The sequence below is a fragment of the Myodes glareolus genome, chromosome 21 (genome assembly GCF_982192425.1).
Source record: "Myodes glareolus chromosome 21, mMyoGla1.1, whole genome shotgun sequence".
Taxonomy (NCBI): Eukaryota; Metazoa; Chordata; class Mammalia; order Rodentia; family Cricetidae; genus Myodes; species Myodes glareolus.
In genome coordinates, this window is record NC_142046.1 from 13,027,418 (window position 1) to 13,046,185 (window position 18,768).

An 18,768-nucleotide genomic window follows, 5' to 3' on the forward strand; every position below is an offset into this window, starting at 1 on the left:
GCACATCACATGTGAACAGGAACCAGCCTCTGTCCTCCTGATAACAGGTTGCACACTTCCTCTCTTTGCAGGTTTAGCCGGTAGTAGCTGCCAGGGTCTGGTCATGTGCTGATCAGCTAACCTTGATCTTGGGGAGTTTTCCTGCCCTCAAGTGAGCACCCTCTAGAAGAGGAAACAGTCTGCAGGGATAAAGCCATTGGTCACAGTCACAGAGCAATTCGGCAGTTTCGAGATTCAATGGCAGTACCCGAGCTCACTCTCTTCCTCCCAAACCTGCGTAACTGCTCTCCTCTGCAAGTGGCACACCCAACTGAGCCAACGGCCGTGGCTGCGTTTCAACTGCAGCCTTTAAGCCAGCTGTCCAGTATACGGGTAAGGGTTCCTCCTGGCACAGGCTGATACTTTGGGCACTGGGTTGGGGGTAGGCTTGGGCTTAGCAGCTGGCAGTAGCCACACAGTCAACACCAACAACCACATTGGTTCAGAGCCAGGAGAGAGACGTCCCAGCCTGGGACACTGCCAACACATAGCAAGAGGCCCAAAGACTAAGATGCAATGGAGGCTTTCCTGGTCTTGAACTCGTTCCTGCTACGGAGCTAGACAGAGCTAGACGCAATGAACAGAGACTGCAGTACCTTGAAAGGAGGGGCTACAGCAGGTGACAAGGCCAAGGAGAGGTAGAGACTCCCCAGGAGCGGCTATTTGGGCTGAGCAGTAGTTTCACGTGGAAAAGCATGGTAAGGGGTTGAAGAGGAGCAGAGTAACCAGAAAGGCAGGGAGCAGGATATTGGCCACTGAAAGACCTTGGGTTCTCTCATCTACCTCCTCCTACCAGAAGGATTACAGTCAGTACCCTGTACCTTTGTGAGGGGCTGTCTGCTTGTCTGCAGGAGTCCCTGAACAGTGTTTCGGTAGAGAAGGACTAAGTCAATAGGGAAGACAAAGTATGTGGACCCCACTGCAAACCCCACTAGGCCCTGAGCTCAGACCTAAGGTACTTCCTACTGGCTCCCACCCCTGCTAAAGACAAAGAAGCAAGCCCGAGGAATAGGCATCCTCTCTTGGCAGCACCACAGTGGCCCGGACCCCCAGGGAAGTACCAGCTACGAAAAGGCATACCACTTGGCCCGGAGGGAATAGGACGGAGTGTAACACAGTGTTCTCACTGAGAACCAGAAGCCAAGCTGGCATTCCAGCAAGCACTATCACTACATCCTCCGGCCCCAGCAGCCCTGCTTCAAAGAGAGGCTCAGGCGAGAGGCTAGGGTTCAAGGCCCTTGTTGAAGCCATAGGCAGTAAATAGCAGGCTGAGGTATGGAAGTGGGGGAGGCAGACTAGAAACCTAACCAGTAGAAAGTGAGTTTCTGTCAGCAGACCCCTAAAACAAGATGGCTACAGGGCCGAGGGCTGCTTACTGCCAGGAAACATCTGGGCAGAATGGCGTAAAAGCAGTTTCAGGTCTATATTCAAGAGCTCTTCTAAGCCACGGGTACCAAGAGACTCAAAGAAAAAGGACCACAAGTTTGCAACCACAACCCTCTGGTGACACTTAGGTTAGGTACAGGTTGGGCAGCTTCAAGCCTACAAAAATGCAGTTCGACCTTTGGGTAGTCAGTGAGCTCAGAACACCACTAGGACCCGGAGACAAGTCTAATGCTCCCATTATACAAAGCACTCACCAAGAGAAGTAGATAAGGAGGAGCTATATGCCCTCCCACCCCACCTTAGCTCCAGGTCTCTCCCTCTCTCACACTTATCCTTGGCACCCTTACTCCAAATACCAAGTCCCTACTAAGTTCCTGAGACCCGGAGGCAGACTTACTAGCTGGCACCCGGATGCATAGGCAAGGCTCCTTTAAAACAAGTCAGGGTTTCCAGGTTCTGACAAAGCAGGGCCTCCCAGCCACTCCCAGGTAAGCAGGACCTACAGGCAGGCACTGTTATTACTGCCAAGAAGCCCCAGCCAAGCAGGAGCTCCAAGCAAAGAGCAGGCCTCAGGGAGCAGCCTTGGCTCCACAGAGCCAGATCTCCTCAGGTCAGGTCTACTACCAAGCTGCCAGGCAGGCTAAGGCACTGCCAAGGTGGCACATGCCAACAGTGTAGCCAGTTGGCAGCAAAGACCAGGTCCAAGCAAGCAGCAGCTACTAAGGCCTGAAACAGGCTGGGAAGCTTCTTAGGGAGGCTACCTACCCACAGTATGATCTGACTTCAAAGAGAGACAGGGGACCTGGACCAGTCTTGCTGCCCAGCCAACCTCTAAGGCCCACTCCTTCCTTTCCCTCTGCCAGAGGGGTTTCTTACCACAGGTCCTCTGGCCCCCATGCTTGCACAGGAAAGACCTCAGGGCCTCAGGAACCAAACTGATAAGAGACCCTCAGAATATGCCAAAGATCTAAGAGTATGCTATGGGGGGAAGAAGAGCTCTCAAAACCCAGTTACAAAGCCTCTGCATTGAATGCTACCTCACAATACTGTTATCCAATCTTCCACTGAAACTTTGGAAGTTTGGATTTTGACATGAACAATAGTTTCCAGGACATCTTCGACTACTATGCACCCTATCTTCCAGCACCTTCAAAGTATGGTGCCATGCCTTTAGGATAGGGAACCTTCCTGCCTATTTTGCCTGCTACCCTCTCTAGTCCGTTCCCTCTTCTCTCTGCCTTCCACCACTCTGCCAGGCTAGGTCAACACTGCCTGTAGTCTCTTACCAGTACCTAAGAGCCATCATCTTAATTGATAAATGATGTCACGTTGTTCCCCTGTCCCCTGTTGACTCCCAAGACTAGAAACAGTTCAACAAGTTTTTATTTTCTCTAGCCCCTCTTCCCACACCCCAATCCTACCTTGCCCAGACACGCCTTCAAGCCAGAGGCTTCTCCACAGGCTCTTCCCCATCTTCAGCTCGACCCCTCTCAGTTTCTAACAATCCCATTAAGTGTTGCCTCCTCAAGGAAGCCCTCCCCATAGTGATGGTGTGCTTACCATGAGACAGTGAACTATGGGCAGGGGTGAGACGACTTGAGAGAAAACAAAATGGGCAGAATCTGAACAAAAACATTTCCCCAGGTGGTCTGCCAGGGCCCACTGAGATCCACAAGGACCCATCCCAGATTAGCTTGGCATACTAGGCATCTTGCCACCACCTAACTGCTAGTGCTGCTCACTGTGAAAGTCAGTCGAAAGGGAGTAAGTCTCAGTCAGGGGGGAAGAAAAGACCCATGTCTACTAGTTCCCTCCTACCTTCAATTTGTTCAGCCCACAGTATCCCTATTCTGAGCAGGACAATAAATACCTTACCCAATTTCGGGTTTCTCCTGTGTCTTCACACTGCTGGAGAATCCCGAGTGTGGGCATCCATCTCCACTAGGCTTTCTCAGAGCCCCACACCAATCCATCCCAGAGTACGCCTTGCACGGCTGTGAACTCAGGGGCATTCCTTTTTCAATGAGGAACGTTGAGAGACAGGGATGGAACCCTGGCCAAATGTGTGGCTTGGATGACGAACAATCAAGCCTCCCTACCTGTCCCAGAGTCAGGGCCTGGACCTGGGCACAGGCCTCTGGATGCAGAGCTAATTCTTCCAAAGAAGTCCTTCATGCTCCAAGAATCCCAGAGGCTCCTGAGTACTCCTACATGACGGGCACAGGGCAGTGCCCACAGAAGGCAGGCAGTGCCTGTGTGGCAAGCAATCAGGCTCTATTTACAAAAATAAAAGCCCACTGAAGGCTCACTGAGGACTCGAAGCTGGCCAAGAAGAAAGGACAAGGATGAGGGAGGCCTTCTCAGGTCAAGGTCGGTTTCTCAGATAGCCTGGCACTTAAGTGCAAAGCAGGAGGTGACCTTGCAAGGGGTCTTTCTCTTCCTCCTGGCCAACCCACTTTCCTAGTGGGTTGAAGCACAGGGGACAGAGATAAGAGCCAGACTACAGTCTGTCCAACAGGGTCCACCATTTCTCCTATGAAGTAGCCCTGGCAAGTCACTCTTCTGCCCCAGACTGTGGTTTCCCCATCCACTGGCTAAGAAGACAGTATCCTCCTCTCCTCTCTCTTCTCCATCTTGTACGTCAGTGTTCCCTTGCACTTTTCTCCCGACACAGCAACCACACGCACGTGGCAAGTCAAAGAACCAATACTACCAAGGAGCAGGGTCCCTGGGAGGTTTGGGGTCCTTTTGACCTGAAAACCACTTAGACATGCTAAATCTGCCAGACTCACACTTGGATGGGACCTCTGTATGCTCCTGGATACCTTCCAACCTGAAAGCCTTCCCAGGTACCACTTGGATTATCTTCCTGGAAGGCCCCAGGCAAGAACACATGGCGAATGCCCACGGTGCCCCAGTGACTGCCTAAGCCTGACCACAAATATATAGTGATTACTTTAGTTCCCTCCGCCACTCGCCTTATAGTCTTGAGGACTCTATATTTATCCTGAGCATCACAAAACCCCGTTTAGTGCCTCTACCCTGTACAGCTCCCAATCCTACTGTACCGCCCAAGCCACTGAAAGAAGTCTTTGTAGGGTCTGAAGTGTCACATGGGCCTGTAGTTGCTTCTAGCTCATGCCACCAAGGCAAGACAGGTCTCTGAATTGGAACTGCTGCAATCAAGGTCTATATCTGCTACACTGAACCAGTCACTTCATCTTTCCTGACCTCAGTGTCCTCACCTCTGAGTAGGGCATATGGTCAGATATCTGAGTGGCTCAGCAAGTCCCTGGCATTGAGTACACAATCGGAGAAAGCCACTATGAAAAAAGAACTGGTTCCCCACTGGCATTTACAACCTGGTAACCTCCAGCGTGCAGTTTTACTTCTCTGGCCTCGGTGTCCCTCCAAATGGAAGATTAATGGGGATACCTGATGCAAAACACTCAGCACTATGCCTGGCACAATCTGGACATAAGATCCTAGCTGCCGCGTAAACTGCTGCTCCTAAGGTGGTGCTGGAAGGTGAGGCTAAGGAACAAGCCCGGGAGTCACCTGCTCCACCTGTTCCAACTGGGTCAGATAGAGCTGAGTACAGTTGTTGCCATGGTACTCAACACACTGGAAAACACCAGCTAGGAAGGCGGGGTTGCAGGGGTGGGGCCTAAGGCTGTTGTTAGTCTGTTACCACCCGTGCTGCCAATAGCACATCAAGCCATCCAGAGGTCCCTGCGGTTGGGAAGATGTGCTGCCACATCTAGGCCCAGCATCTAAGCAGGTCTAGTCACCGAAGTCCCTACCGAACTTAAACAATAAGGTCATAGTAGTGGAGGGGTAGCCCAGGCTTCTGGGTTACAGGATCAGTGTGGGAGGGGTGCTGGCAAAGGGAACAGCAACCTAGGAACCCCCACCTACTGGGTAAAAGCATACAGAAACCAAAGCCACTTCAAAGCGGCTCAGGTTCCAATATCAAGGCTCTCTGCTGCCACAGCTGCAGCACCCAGCACGGAAGCCCCCAGCTTTGGGCCCCAATGCTAGTTCTTTCTCTTCAGCCACTCCCCGCCAAGAGGCTTTATCCAGGATGGGAACCAGGAAAGACTACCTAGGCTCAGCTGGGCTCAGAGAATCTGTGGCCTCTTGCCAGAAGGAAGACGGGGAAACAGAGGTAAAATCCGGAGCATGTGTGCTAAATCCCGGAACTTTCCAGACTGTCCAGGATGTGGGAACAAGCTGAGGTAAGGAAAAAGCTGACAGGTAGGGTCACGGTGGCTGGCTAAGGGTCTTGATACAAATTCCTGGTACTGTGCCTAATCCTAGGACCTCTGCTGATTAAGGGATGTCATCCCGTGTTCCCCCTAGCTCCCTGCCAATGACCTGGGGTTGAGGGGAGTACTAGTAACTGCTGTTTAACAACTTCCCTGGAGAGAGACATGATACACTCTCCATCCCCCTCACACCGAAAGGTGAGGGCTCCCCATATTACGAAAGGGGAAACTGAAGCTAAGGGCACAAGACAGCAGTTAAAGCCATTCTCTCTGAGCCTCTATTTTCACCTCTGTAAAAACGCTCCCCCAGGCCCCCACCTCTACTCCTGCTTCATGGCACAGTCAAGGGGTTAAGAGGCACTAGTAAAACGGTAAGCAGAGCACCGATAATTGCTAGCTCTTGAGAGCAGGGCTCAGGGAGTCTGGGTAATTCACCCAAGTCTAGAAGTGGCTGTCTCCAGGCCCATCTCTGGGCATAACCCTCTGACACGTGCCGTTAGGCGAGGAAGCTGTAGGTATTACAGGCTTCACAGGCAGCAGACTGCAGCCACCCCCACCAGAAAGGTCTAAATTCTTCAGATAAGCAGCTCTAAGCAGAACAGGAGGACGGTGCATAGAACAGACACCTCACTCTATCCATGCAGCTTCTCTTCTCCCAGCAGATTCACCCAACAGGTCTCCGAACAGGCCAAGTCTGGTGGGCTATTGCTCAGGCAAAGTCCCCAGTAACCATTTCCTTCCTCTTTCGGGGCCCATTATCCTGACCAGGACTCCCATTCCCCAGGCCAGGACTGTGTGACCCCAGTGAGCTCAATCTGCAAAGGCTAGACTGAGAACTCGGATCTCACTCCGCAGTACCTGGAGAGCTGGACCTACCAGGACCGTGAGAGACACAAAACCTAACTGGAGGGCTTCTTTCAGCCAGGAAGGTAGTCTCCTGGCAAGGACATTTGCAATGCAAAGCAGTCCAGCTTCAGCCAGAGGAGGGCAGTCACTCAGAGGGGGCTGGGCAACCCCAAATCCAGCCTCAATCAGATCCAGGGAGTGCCTGGGACTGGGTTTCCAAGCCAAGGGGAGAGTGCCAGAAAACCTGTGGCTGGCCCAGGCTCTCAATCATATGACAGCCACAGGGGCCAGCTTGGTGGCAAGGCGGCCCGGGACACCCCTACTTACTCAAGGTGCAAATTTCATTCAGCTCTTTCCATGCAAGTTTGCAAAACGGGTGACTTGGAGAATGCATGCAGGGCCCTAAAAGGTTTCGGGCTGGTAACCTGCAGACAAGTGCCTGTCTGGCACATTGCCAGCTCACTCGGCCCGAGTCCTGCCTAGAGCAAATCTTCCCAAAGACAACGTACAACGCCCGGAAGCCTCTTGCCCGACCCCACCTGAGGCTTCCACACTTACCAAGATCTCACTCACCAGCACCCCCCCACACACACACACACCTTCCCCTGCAAAAACGAAAGCCTCAATGCCTACCTGGACGACAAACTGACAAAATCCCCGCCATCCAGCAGCCGGACTTTGCAAAAGAGGACCCCGTTCACGAAGGGGACCGCAGTCAGCTCCTCCAGGGTGAAAGTGGTTTGAAATTTGAATTTCTTCTTCTTCATCAAAAAAGCCATGAGCGAGTTCCCTGAGTCTTAAGCCCGCAGGGCAAAAAGAAAAGAAAAAGAAAAAGAGGGGTCCCAGAAATCCCCAGGATCCCTTTCCCGAAATCACACTCCCCCTCCTCAAAAAACACCAGAGCCGGATCCCGTCCAGATGGCGGCGGAGGCTGAAGGGCAGGATCTGAGTCCGGAGCCCGGGGTCTGAGGGACCAGTCTTGTGAGTCGGCTACTTTCACCTTCGGGGGGCCCGGGCTCCACCGACATGTAAACAGCGAGGCGCGGCCCCGGTGGCAGGGGCAAGCGTGGAGGGCGGCTCGCGAGCAGGCAGCAGCATCCCGAACCGCGGGGCCCGGCTGACCGGTGAGACTGAGACGGCAGGGCGAGCCGCGGGAGGCCCGGGCTGCGGCCCCGCCTCCGCCCCGCTGGCGGCCGGGGGAGGCGCCCAGGCGGCGCACACGCCTCCGCACCTGGCGCCCCGCGGCCTGCGCAGGTGAGGCCCCGGGAAGCGGAAGCCACCTAAACGACCGCCCGGACTCCGCAGGGACCTCTCCGGGAGGCGCTGCGGGTCAGGGAACGTGTACCGTTCGGCCTTCGGCTCAGTTCTGGGACCCACGCTGCGCCTGCCCTGACCGAGCCTGAGGCGCCTTGCGACCCGGCCGGGTGGCTTCTGCCTCATCCAGCACCCCAGGAGCACAGCGGCGCCGTCGCCCGCACCTCCGAACGCTGCCGGCAGAGCCCGACGCAAATCGGCGCCGCTCGGAGAATACCGAAGCCCGGGCGCCCGCCGAGTACGGCCCGAGCGCGGCAGGGGCGGGGCACTCGGGGCTCACAGCCCACCTGTGATTGGACGGCCCGACTGTACGAACATGAATTTCTATTGGCTGACTGTGGCGTGGGGCAGGACTCGCGGAGGCAGAGCCGGTTCGGGGCGCTCGGATTGGTGAGCTAGCAGAGCGGGACCCGCCTCCTTGAGGAGAGCCTGGGTGGGGGTGAAGGGGATGGAGAGGGGTGGGAGGTCGCGGGGTGGGGGGTTGGCGTAGGCAGGAACGGGAGGAGAGCGCGCGCGAGCCCAAGAGAAGGAGAAACAATGACTTGGAGAAATCATCTGGAAACTAAGGCTGGGACGGCCTGCCCGGGTCCCGCCAAGACCCGAGCTCGTTGAGCAATGAAGCAGGCTAAGGAGGTAGTGAGTCCCCCTATTTCTCAGAAAGACGACCCTCTGAGAGGTGACCCAAGCAGGTCGTTCTCGCCTCTGAATTGACAACGTCTGCCCTGGAGTTGGAGTTTGTGAAGATCCCGTGGAGCCCTGCAGCCTTGTGACCCAGCTTGCCTCGTTCCAAGCTGTTATCTAAGCCTTTTGTTCTTCAGTTTCTGGGATAGTTAGGGCTAGATTAACTGCTCTGGAGGCGGAGGATTCTTTGGGGAGCCTCGTACTATTCAAACCATCGGTGTTTTGTAATTCTTTTTATCCATTCCGCCTGTGTGTAGGGGCTCTGCCCTGATTCTAGCAGGAACCCAGTGGGTGGGCTTCTCTTCTACCCCTCCAATCAGACCGAATCACAGAGGGGGCTACAGTCAATTGAAGAGCTCAAGTAGATATGTCGGGGGAGGTCAGAGCAGGCATCTGGCAGGAAACTCAAAAGAAGGGCTCTGGCAAAGCAGTTCTAGCATCAGGGTACAGATACTCGCAGCCACCAGTCACCTACTGACCAGGCAGCGTGGTACTCATAAAGTTTTTAGCATTCTGATTTGAGAGAAAGGAAGATCGGGCTAGAATCTGGCACATTCTTGTACACCAGAATAAAGAGCAAGCTCCCTCTTTACTGTTTTTGTTTGTTTTTTGTTTTGTTTTGTTTGAGCTAGATAGTGACTTTCTTGCTCTGGCCTCAGGTAATGGGGAACGAGTGAGTGAGGCCATTTCTTGATTCCTGCAAGAAATAAGGCCTGTAGGACCTCACTGTGGAGGATTAAAGAGAGTGGAGTTGATTGGCATTCAAGATGCAAATTCTCTGCAGGACTTGATATGTTTGGACATGTGGATGAAGGCTCCCATTTCTGAGCTTGCATTTCAGTAGTAGCATGGGTGGCAATCTTGCCGCTCTTAATTGTCCTATAAAGTAGAAAACACAGTCAGATTGGAGAAAAATGAACCAATCCAGTCCTCCCTGATGTAGCTAGGCATCTCCTTTCATAGGTGAGGAAAGGGGGGCCTAAAGACTTTGTCTTTTTAAAAGTAAGTTACATTTATTTATGTGAATGGTCACATGTGGCACAGTGCCTAGGGGTCAGAGAGAAACTTAAGCTCTGTCCTTCTACCATGCGGGTTCTAGAGATTGAATTTAGATCATCAGACTGGGCAACGAGCACCGATAAAGGCTGAGTCTTCTTGCCACCTCTGGCTTTGGTTTTTCACTTATTGTTTGTTTGTTTGTTTTTGACAGGTTGGCCACAGACTGACTAGGTGGCTTGGGATAATCTTCCTGCCTTTATTGATTAAACCGTAGGATTGCAGGCTTGTACTTCCAAACCAAACTTAGCCTAGAGGGTTTAAATTCTTTGTCTGGGCTCTCAACCACCCCCCCCCCCCAGGCCTGTTCCATAGGTGAAGAGCCTGTGGCTACCTGAGTCCCTAGTGGGATTTCTCAATCAACCAAGGATGTCTGGAGTCTTAACTAGCTCCTCGGTTTCAACTGTGTGTAACTTTGGGCCACGCCAACAGGAAACAGAGTAAGCTTTGCTACCAGGCTTGGCTCCATTTGACTCTGTACAGTCTAAAGGCCCGGAACCCAGGAAGTGTCCCTTCTCACTTCCCAAATGGTGCAGAAAGTGTGGTACCAGGACAAGATGCATGATTTGGTGTGAGACAAACCCTAGTTAGAATCCTGGCTCTGAGCTGGGTGTGGTGGTGCACGCCTTTAATCCCAGTACCTGGGAGGCAGAGGCAGGTGAAGCTGTGTGAGTTCAAGGCCAGCCTCAACAGAGGGAGTTCTGAGACAACCAGGGCTACGCAGAGAAACCCTGTGTCAAAAACAGTCCTAGCTCTGTGGTGCTTTGGCATGGGGGCTCAGTTTGTGACCTAGGCTCAGGACCTACAAGTGGCAGTGGGTCCTCCTTGTAGTGAGGACTGTGTGCTTTGGAGCCCACAGAACTGAGCTCAGAATCTAGCCAGCATACCATTGGTAGTTTGAAGTACACAAGCTTGGGTGAAGCTTCGCATGCACAGAAGAGAATGCTAAAGAACTTCCGAGAGAGGCTAGCCTTGGCTGCCTGCTCTCAATACTCCAGCAAATGAGACAAGAGTGAAAAGTAGGTTTATCCAATGTGGTTACATTGGGGAAAGGAATGAGTAAGCCCAGTGACTTCCCAAGTCCCTAGGCTACTGACATAAGGTTTAGGTTGAAAATAGAGGGCAAGGGTTATAGGCAATGGAGTGCCTTCACTTCTGCCAGGATGGTTCCACTCCAAATGTAGTAGTGACGCTGATGCGTGCCCAGGACTCGGTAGCCTGAAGCTGGAGGATCCCACCAAGATTAATACTATCTTAAAAAGAGAGAAGGGGGATGGGGAGGAAAGGGACATCAAAGGAGACACCTTCAACTTTCCTATCTATGAGCTGTCATTTCTTCCCTTGCAACTTTTTTAGACTGTGCCCAGGAAAGACTCAGGACTAGAGGGATGGGGAGCTGAGCAAGTGTTCTATGGGAGGTTACCCCAGTTAGCAACCCTTACTGCTCTACATTGTTGAGGCCTTGACCAGATGAATAAGGAACCTAACTGATGCCACGCAGGACCATTTCAGACAAACAGCCCTGGGGGAGGGGGGGGGAATCTAGGGAGACTGTCAGAGCTGGAGGTTCTGACTCAGATGTGCTGGCCAAGGGATGCCTGCTAGAGATGTCATCTCAGCTGAGACTTCGGTAATTCGGGGACCCAGGCATGTGATGCACTGGGGGCAGAAGTACAAGTTTGCATATTTAGGGAACTCTATGTGACTGGAAATGGGATAAGAAGGGGTAGAAGGAGGGTTGAAGCAGGGGGGGCACTAATTACAAAGGCCCTTGAGGGCCTTAAAGTTTAGAGTTTACTGTAAACACAAGGGGGACCCAGATACGGTGACACACTTTTGTCATCCCAGAACCTAGAGGCTAGAGCATTGCTGCAAGTTGGAGGTCATCCTGGTCTGCAAGGCAAGTCCCAGGCTGGCCAGGGCCATGTAGCAAGACACAAGGACAGAGATGAGAGGCTGAAACCTGTGGGTAGTTCTTGCGGACCAGGAGTCGTGCCACTGAGGGCTGGAGAGGTGGCTTAGCAGAAGCGCTTGCTGCACATGAGCCTGGTGGCCTCAGTCTGAGCCCCAGGACCTGTGGTGGAGAAACAAGACTGACTCCTGGAACCTGTCTTAGTAGAGGTTAAGAGGAAAACTGGAGGGTCAAGCTGCAGATCTTTAGAACTGCTTGGAAGAGGAAGCCAGAAAAGAGAGAAAAGGCCATGCCTTGAGTTAGGCTGCTATAGAGGTCAGCCACAGGGCCTACCAGCAGCCTCGGAGCAGAAAAGGGAATTTAGGGAATTTTAGACAAGGAGCAAAGCTGAAGTGTTAGGAAAAGCTTGCTTAGAGAGTGAAGAAAAGGATCAGTTGGGCAGATTTACAAGGCTGCGTGACTGTGCCTCTCTAAGTGACTATTAAATAAAGTTTTTCTGTATCTTTACTTTTTATGTGTATGTGTGTTTTACCTGCATATACATCTGTGCACCACATTTGAGCCTGGTGCCCGAGGAGACCAGAAACGCACATCCAACCTCCTGAAATGGAAGCTACAGATGGTTAGGAGCTACCTTGTGGGTGCTCCGAATTGAACCTGGAAGAACAGCCAGTGCTCTTGACTACTGAGCCATCTCTCTAGCCCCCCAGATAAATTTTTGAAAATTACTCAAAGTCCTGGTCAAGAATAAAGAGAGCAAGAAGGACATCCCACCCATTGAATATTCTCAATGTTTTTTTTAATTTGATTGAATGCCTTCTGCAGGGCTCTTGATTAGATTTAAGTGAAGGTCAGCAAGGGTTCAGGCATGGGAACGGAGTAGGCAGGAATGAAGAAATTTAGTGTGACCACAGCTGTCAGAACAGAAGAGCAACCAGCGGAAACAGGGACTCCATAGAGGCTCTTCACTTTCTGGGCCAATGAGGTTTTTTTTTGTCAACTTGACACAGACTAGAGTCATCTGGGAAGAGAGAACCTCGGTTGAAAAAATGCCTTCTCCAGACTGGCCTGTAGACAAGTCTGTGGGGCAGTTTTTTGATTAACGGTTGACAGGAGAGGGCCATGCCCACTGTGGCAGGTGGTCCTGGGTTGAGGAAGCCATGGGAAACAAGCTGGTCTCTGCCCCAAGTTCCTATCATGGCTTGCCTCAGTGGTGAAGTGGAAACCAAGGAAACCCTTTCCTTCCCAAGTTGCTTTGGTTATGGTCTTTATCACAGCAATGGAAAACCACCTAGGATACCATCTCTGGCCATGGGTGTACTCTATGGGCACCTGCCACCTCAGCACACACCAGCCTCCTGCTGTTGTTGACAGCTCTCTGTCCCCTTATAGCAGGAACTGCACAGTCAAACACTTCACCCCTGGGGTCCTTTTATCCATTCCTAAACCTTCCACACAATACATGTTCCTAAACCGTAACCAAATGCATGCGTATGTGTATGTGGAGGTATAGGTGGATGGGTACATAGTGAACAGATATAGGAATGGATGCGTGCATGGGTGGATGGATGGACAGGTGGACATGCCTTGCTGGTTAGATGAGTGACTATATTTCCACTCCTCAAAATAATCGTTCAGAGTGATAAAGGTTATTGGGCTAGACTGTTCAGTGGGTAAACATGCTTTCTATGTGAGCCTGATCATGTTTGAGTCCCAGAAGAACAGACAGACTCCTGAAAGCCGTCCTCTGATGCCTCCATGAGTACGCCATGGCATGCATGCTCCTACACTCACACTTACCACACACACAATCATTTTTTTAATTTAACAATTTAATGTGTATAGTTCCAGTCATTGTGGAGGCTGAAGCAGGAAACAGATCCGGCTAAGAGTTCCAGGTCAGCTTAGTTAACAAGCAGGACCCCAACATCAAAAAAAAACCTTTTGTGCAGAATTCCTTTTGTTTGAGAGAAGGGTTTTGCTATGTTCCTCTGGTTGGCCTTGTACTTGCTATGTAGCCCAGAGTGTCCTCAAACTCACAGTTGTCCTTCTGCCTCAAGCATCCAGAGTGCTGGGATTATAAGCATGTGTCTCAATACCCATCTCTCATATTCCTTTCACAAATGACCCAACTGTAACACTTCCACGTGCATGGGAAGATCCATACACAAACCAGCCTGGCTCACATAATGAGCTTTAGGCTGCCAGCACTACATAGTGAGGCTGTCTACAAAGAAACGAGATAGCCCGGCATGCTTGTATTTCAAGGAGATACTGGGAGGAAGGAGGAGGCCACCAGGGCAAGGAATGTGCTTTATCCCCTGCTCCATCCTGGGCATTCAGTTCCAGAAGTGTCCTGTAGGCCTGGCACTGGTGGCACCCACCTTTAATCCCAGTACTCGGGAGGCAGAGGCAACCGGATCTCTGTGAGTTCGAGGCCAGCCTGGTCTACAGAGCGAGTTCCAGGACAGCTAAGGAGGTTGCACAGTGAAACCCTATCTTGAAAAACAAAAAACAAAGAAGTGTCCTGTGAAGGCAAGTGACATCAATGGGCTCCTGAGAGACTGTCAAGCAGGAGATTGGTGTGTGCTGAGGAGGAAGGTGGCCACGTTGCTCACAGAACAATGTGCAAATGACAAGCTTGGTTTTGGGGGGGGGGGGAAGGGCTACTTATGTGAATGTAGAAAAGGATCTTGGAGGGATACACCCAAAGGGTTGCTACCAGAAGCTTTCACCTGAGGAGAAGCTTTGGATAGAAAGACGTGCTTACTTGACTCATTCTTCCTGGCTCTTCTGGGTGGGGGTGTGGCTCGGTGGTAAAGCACTTACCTAGCACCGGGAGACTGAGTGCCAACACCACGCGTGTGCATGCACCCATACACATGTGCGCACACATATGCACACACACATATATATATATTCGTGCACACGCGCACACATGCAGCATGTATATGCACACACGTGTGTGCACGCACACAGACACACATGCATGTATACATGCATACACACACACACAGAGTTCATTCAGAGAAAATACTCTTGGCCTTTGTTTGCTTTTCTTTTTTTTTTAAATATTTATTTATTATGTATACAATATTCTGTCTGTATGTATGCCTGCAGGCCAGAAGAGGGCACCAGACCTCATTATAGATGGTTGTGAGCCACCATGTGGTTGCTGGGAATTGAACTCAGGACCTTTGGAAGAGCAGGCAATGCTCTTAACCACTGAGCCATCTCCCCAGCCCCCTTTGTTTGCTTTTCATAGTAGAATTTGTTGCTGTTTGAGACAGGATCCAGTACAGAGTCAGCTGCCCTCAGACTTGCCACTTAGCCAAAGACAACCTTGAACTTCTGATCTTCCTGTTTGTACCTCCCAGGCACGTCCCACTACATCCATTTTATTTGGTGCTGGGGTTGGAACCCATGACTCCATATTCTCAGCCAGCACTCTACAACTGAGCTACATCCCAAATCTGAATTAGTTTTTGCCATTTAACAACACACAGCTATAAGACTATGCCAGGCAGTGGCAGTGAACGTCTTTAATACCTGCACTCAGGAGGCTGAGACAAGTGGATCACTCTGAGTTCGAGGCCAGCCTGGTCTGCAGAGCTAGTTCCAGGACAGGCTCCAAAGCTACAGAGAAACCCTGTCTCTAATAAACAATGTATATCTGTTAAACAAAAGTCACGCCACATTTCTATCTCAGCCTGGTGTTTAGAGCCTTTTAGAAGCAACTGCTCTGACCCTCTGCCTGATAACACCACTCAATGTCCGCTTGCTCACGCATCCACACATCACAGTGACTGCTCCTGACTGTGTCCTCGTGGTACCAAACACACGAAAACGAGAGCCTAGGGTCCCGTTTGCTCTCCCCTGCCCAGGGCTCAGACAACACCTGGCCATAGTAATTGAAAGAAAGAAGTCGGGGGGGGGGGTGAGAAGAGGGAAGGGAATGATCAGAAGAGAGAGCCAGACAAGGAGGAACTAAGGTAGACGTGGTAAATGTCACTTGCCCAAATCCCCTTGAGGGCAGCCACCCAGCTGGCCCAGGCTCTGTCACTTGACCCCCAGCACAGAGCCTTCTTCTTACAGCCGTGCCACACCAAGCAGCTTCCTGGCCCAGCTTGCCAAGGGCAGTCGGTGCTGATTCACCGGTGACTGGGCTCCAATTATTTGCAGAACCGGAATGACAGCCGAGCCACCAAAGCAGCTGACCAAGGACATATTGATTTGTCCTGGGCTCCTTGCTGCCATCTGAGCCAGCCACACAAGGAGATAAAGACTCCAAAGAACTCGCCCACGGCAATCCACCCTGCTTATGCCTCCCACGGCCAAGTCCACAGTCCTTTGAATAATCTGCCAACTCTGCCCTTTTCAGCCCAAGCCTGACCATCACTCACAGGGAAGTCATGGTTCATAGCACGAGATCTGGAGTCAGCCATCCAGCGTCGGGCCCAAGGCTTACTGAGTCAAAGGGTGTTTGCAAATTTGCTGTTGAGTGATGCCCCCAAGCTGCCTCCTGGAAAGGCTGGACCCATGCTATTGGCATGTCCCACCAATGTGCGTGGACCAGGCACACTCCCGCCTCTCCCACCTTCCTAATCAGTTGGAATAAGCAAGCAAGAAAAGCAGTATTATTCTGCTTGCCTAGCTTTCTTCAGCATATTTTTCTATTTTTTTAAGCTATTTGTATTTTTTTTCTATGAATTTTCTACTTTCTTTCCTTCTTTTTTTTCTTTTTTTGAGGTTTTTTGTTTTGTTTTGTTTTGGTTTGGTTTTTTGAGACAGGGTTTCTCTGTGTAACAGTCCTAACTGTCCTGGAACTTGCTCTGTAGACCAGGCTGGTCTCAAACTCACAGGGATTCACCTGCCTCTGCCTCCTGAGTGCTGGGATTGAAGGCGGGTGCCACCACCAACCGGCCAGAATTTTCTGCTTTCATTGTCTATTTCCATTGTCTATTTCTAAACTGAGGTAATAATTTCTTATTTATTTGTAGTGATTTATTATATAATATAAATACCAATTGCTCTTATATATACACTAAAGTGTTGCTATCACTTATAGATTTGGTTTAGAGTTGTTTTTCCTTATAGGGACCTCTGACCAAGCCTGAGATAATTCCCAGGAGTCAATTGACTTTAGAATAGCCCTGGCTGTCCTGCAACTTGCTCTGTAGACCAGGCTGCCCTTGAATTCACAGAGATCCATCTGCCTCTGCCTCATAAGTGCTAGAATTAAAGGTACCCAGTCAAGGAGCCTAGGTTTTGACTTCCATGGTTTTGTTGTTTACTGCATTATTTATTCTTTGCTTATGTGTTTGTATGTGTGTGGGTGAGAGCACAGCACGGAGCGCATGTGGAGGCCAGAGGACAAACTTCAGGAGTCGGTTCTTCCACAACTGGACTCAGGTTGTCAGGCCTTTCACTGGTGAGCCAGCTCCCTCATTTTGTTAGGTTTTTTTTTGGTTGATGTTTAATAATTTGTTTATTTGTATTTTATGTACATTGGTGTTTTTGTCTGCATGTATGTCTGTGTGAGGTGTTGGATCCCTTGGAACAGGAGTTACAGACAGTTGTAAGCTGCTATGTGAGTGCTGGGAATTGAACCCAGGTCCTCTGGAAGAGCAGTTGGTGCATTGCTCTTAACCACTGAGCCATCTCTCCAGCATCTGTTTGTTTTTTATTCTTAGTAAGGTCTCATTGTGTATTCCTGACTGACCAGGAACTCATTATGTAGACCAGGCTAGTCTCAAACTCACAGAAATCCTCCTGCCTCTGCCTCTGCCTCATGAGCACTAGGATTAAAGGCGTTCACCGCCATGCCTTACTCCTGTTCTCTTTTTTAATTTCTTTCTGTTTGTTTGCATTATTTTTTTTAAAAACTGTGTCTCACCCATAGGTCAGGCTGGCCCCAGGTTGGCTACATTGAGAAGGCTAACCTTGAACTCCTGATCCTCCTGCCTCTACCTTCTGAGTGCTGGAAATTGTAGACATATGTTGTCATACCCAGGTCTAACAATTTTCAGCACTCAGAAGAGAGAAGCAGAAGGATCAGGAGTTTTTGATTTATGAGTATAAATAAAAGTTTTAGCCTGATGTAGCAAAAATGAGTCCTGATCCCTAGGGTGAGCCTGGGGTGTGATTGCACAGAGACCCATGGGGGTTTTCACAGAGCTGCCCATCTCTCCCTTTGACTCTTGGGGTCTACTTCACCTTCCACACCCCACTTCAGCTCTGGAAGGCCATCCCCTAAGGCCTACAAACAACCACCACGGGGCAAAGTGGCCCTGGTCACCCATGTTCCTAGCCAGGGAGGGCTGATCCTACTCTTAGGATGCTGTTCTTTGTACAACCCACAGATCAGGCCAGCAGCCCCACCCCTGACTCACAAGGGCCTCACCCCCTCAGCCCCCTGCTCCCCACTCCCGCCTTACAGGTCAAGCAGGGCCTTTTGTTCTTTCATGTCATTTTCCCAGGTGTATTTCACTATGTGCTTTGTGGTCAGGCTGCAGAAAAGTGTTGGCGGATGTGGCTCTCAAGGTGACTGACCATGTCTGGTGACAGTGGTTGGGCAGCAGGACCAGGAGCATGGGGACAAGAGAGGCTTGATGTGATGGAGTGTGGGTAATCAAGGCTGGTTTCTCTGAGGACGTAGAAGTCAGGTAGGGGAGGCAGCATTGATGGAGAGGAGACAGCTGGCTCGTACTAAGAGAAAGTCCAGAATCTTCCAGAGGAATGGGCAAGGCTAACAAGGAATACAGGCCCAATCCCACAATGCCACATTAACAATGCTGCATTTATCTGTGTAATGGGGAGCCATGAAAGGTATCAGGCAGGGGACGGTAAGCCCAAACCAGATCCATGTGGCTTTTAGGACTCAGAAGTTTAACCCCTTCACTCACCTTTCCTTTCTAGCTGCTGCCAGGTCTCAAAACACCTCCTGTATACACAGTTCCCTGGGCCTGCCTTCTTTCTGTCCAAGGTATGACCTGGGTTCAGAAGCCAGCCCGGCCACTCCTTGGCCCTGCGTCTTCAAGGAAATCATTAACCAGGACACCTTCTCTGCTCGGTTACATAAGGCACAGGGAAATGCGCATTCCACAGAGATGCCCAGGAAGTGGAGTGGGGGTGGGGTGGGGAATAGGTTGGCTGAGATCTCTCTTGGTCAGTCTAGTCAAACGCTAGGCCTCCTCCAAAGACACCTGCTCATCTTAGACTGGGTCTTCTGGATCCAGTGGCCAGATATGGGTTGCAGGCATGGAG

At 51.1% G+C, this 18,768-nt stretch overlaps 1 protein-coding gene across 1 annotated transcript in view; it reads right to left on the minus strand.

The window, feature by feature from the left end:
• Positions 1-7,640, minus strand: part of Eeig1 (estrogen-induced osteoclastogenesis regulator 1) — a 29,625-nt gene extending 21,985 nt beyond the window's left edge. The window contains exon 1 of the mRNA XM_087899736.1: positions 7,173-7,640. Coding sequence (XP_087755862.1) covers positions 7,173-7,318 — 146 coding nt within the window. The 5' untranslated portion in view covers positions 7,319-7,640. The remainder of the gene's footprint in view (positions 1-7,172) is intronic.
• Between the last annotated feature and the right edge of the window lie 11,128 nt (positions 7,641-18,768).